Source organism: Pterocles gutturalis, unplaced genomic scaffold, assembly GCF_000699245.1.
Source record: "Pterocles gutturalis isolate BGI_N339 unplaced genomic scaffold, ASM69924v1 scaffold12730, whole genome shotgun sequence".
Taxonomy (NCBI): domain Eukaryota; kingdom Metazoa; phylum Chordata; class Aves; order Pterocliformes; family Pteroclidae; genus Pterocles; species Pterocles gutturalis.
In genome coordinates, this window is record NW_010145979.1 from 3,280 (window position 1) to 3,980 (window position 701).

At 58.2% G+C, this 701-nt stretch overlaps 1 protein-coding gene across 1 annotated transcript in view; it reads right to left on the reverse strand.

The window, feature by feature from the left end:
* LOC104470589 (probable G-protein coupled receptor) overlaps positions 1-448 on the reverse strand; it is a gene marked incomplete at its 5' end in the record, with an annotated part of 2,380 nt that extends 1,932 nt beyond the window's left edge. The window contains one exon of the mRNA XM_010085561.1: positions 414-448. Within this exon, the coding sequence (XP_010083863.1) occupies positions 414-448 (35 nt within the window). The remainder of the gene's footprint in view (positions 1-413) is intronic.
* Positions 449-701: the final 253 nt, after the last annotated feature.

Below are 701 nucleotides of genomic sequence, written 5' to 3' on the forward strand. Positions count from 1 at the left end.
GGTCCCTCAGCCCTGTGCCGCCCCCCCAGCATGGCCACCCGCTGCGCCAGGCCTGGTCCTTCTGCAAGGACAGCTCACCCCTGAGGTCCCTGGGGCTCAGGGGACAGACCTTCAGGTAGGTCTGTGGCATCTTCTTCCTGCTGGTGTATGGATGTTCTGGAGCACCCAGGGGGCATTGGGGTACCGCAGCCAGGAGCTGCCCTTCCCTGGTACCCCAGGGATCCAGACATGTGCTTGGGGGGCACACGTGAGCGCAGAGGGGGGCTTCGCATGGGGGCCCAGCTGGGGCAGGGCAGCAGGCATGGCACCAAGCATGGCACCAGAGGGAGGGCAGGCACTCGCCCACCAGACCGATGGATGAGCTCCTCCACGCCCAGGCAGGGCAGCACGCCTTGTTCATCCTCTGTAGATCTGATGCCACGGTGATGGGCACAACCCATGTGCTTTGCTAAGGTGATGAGAGCACCTGGCTTGCAAAGTCACCAGCTTTCACCTTGTTGTGGTTTAACCTTGGCTGTAAGCACCACACAGCCACTTGCTCACTCCCCCCAGTGGGATGGGGGAGAGAATCTAAAGTGAGAAAATTTGTGGGTTGAGATAAAGACAGTTTAATAGGTAAAGCAAAAGCCATGCACACGCAAAGGAAAACAAGGAATTAATTAATGACTTCCCACAAGCAGGCAGGTGTTCATCCATCTTCA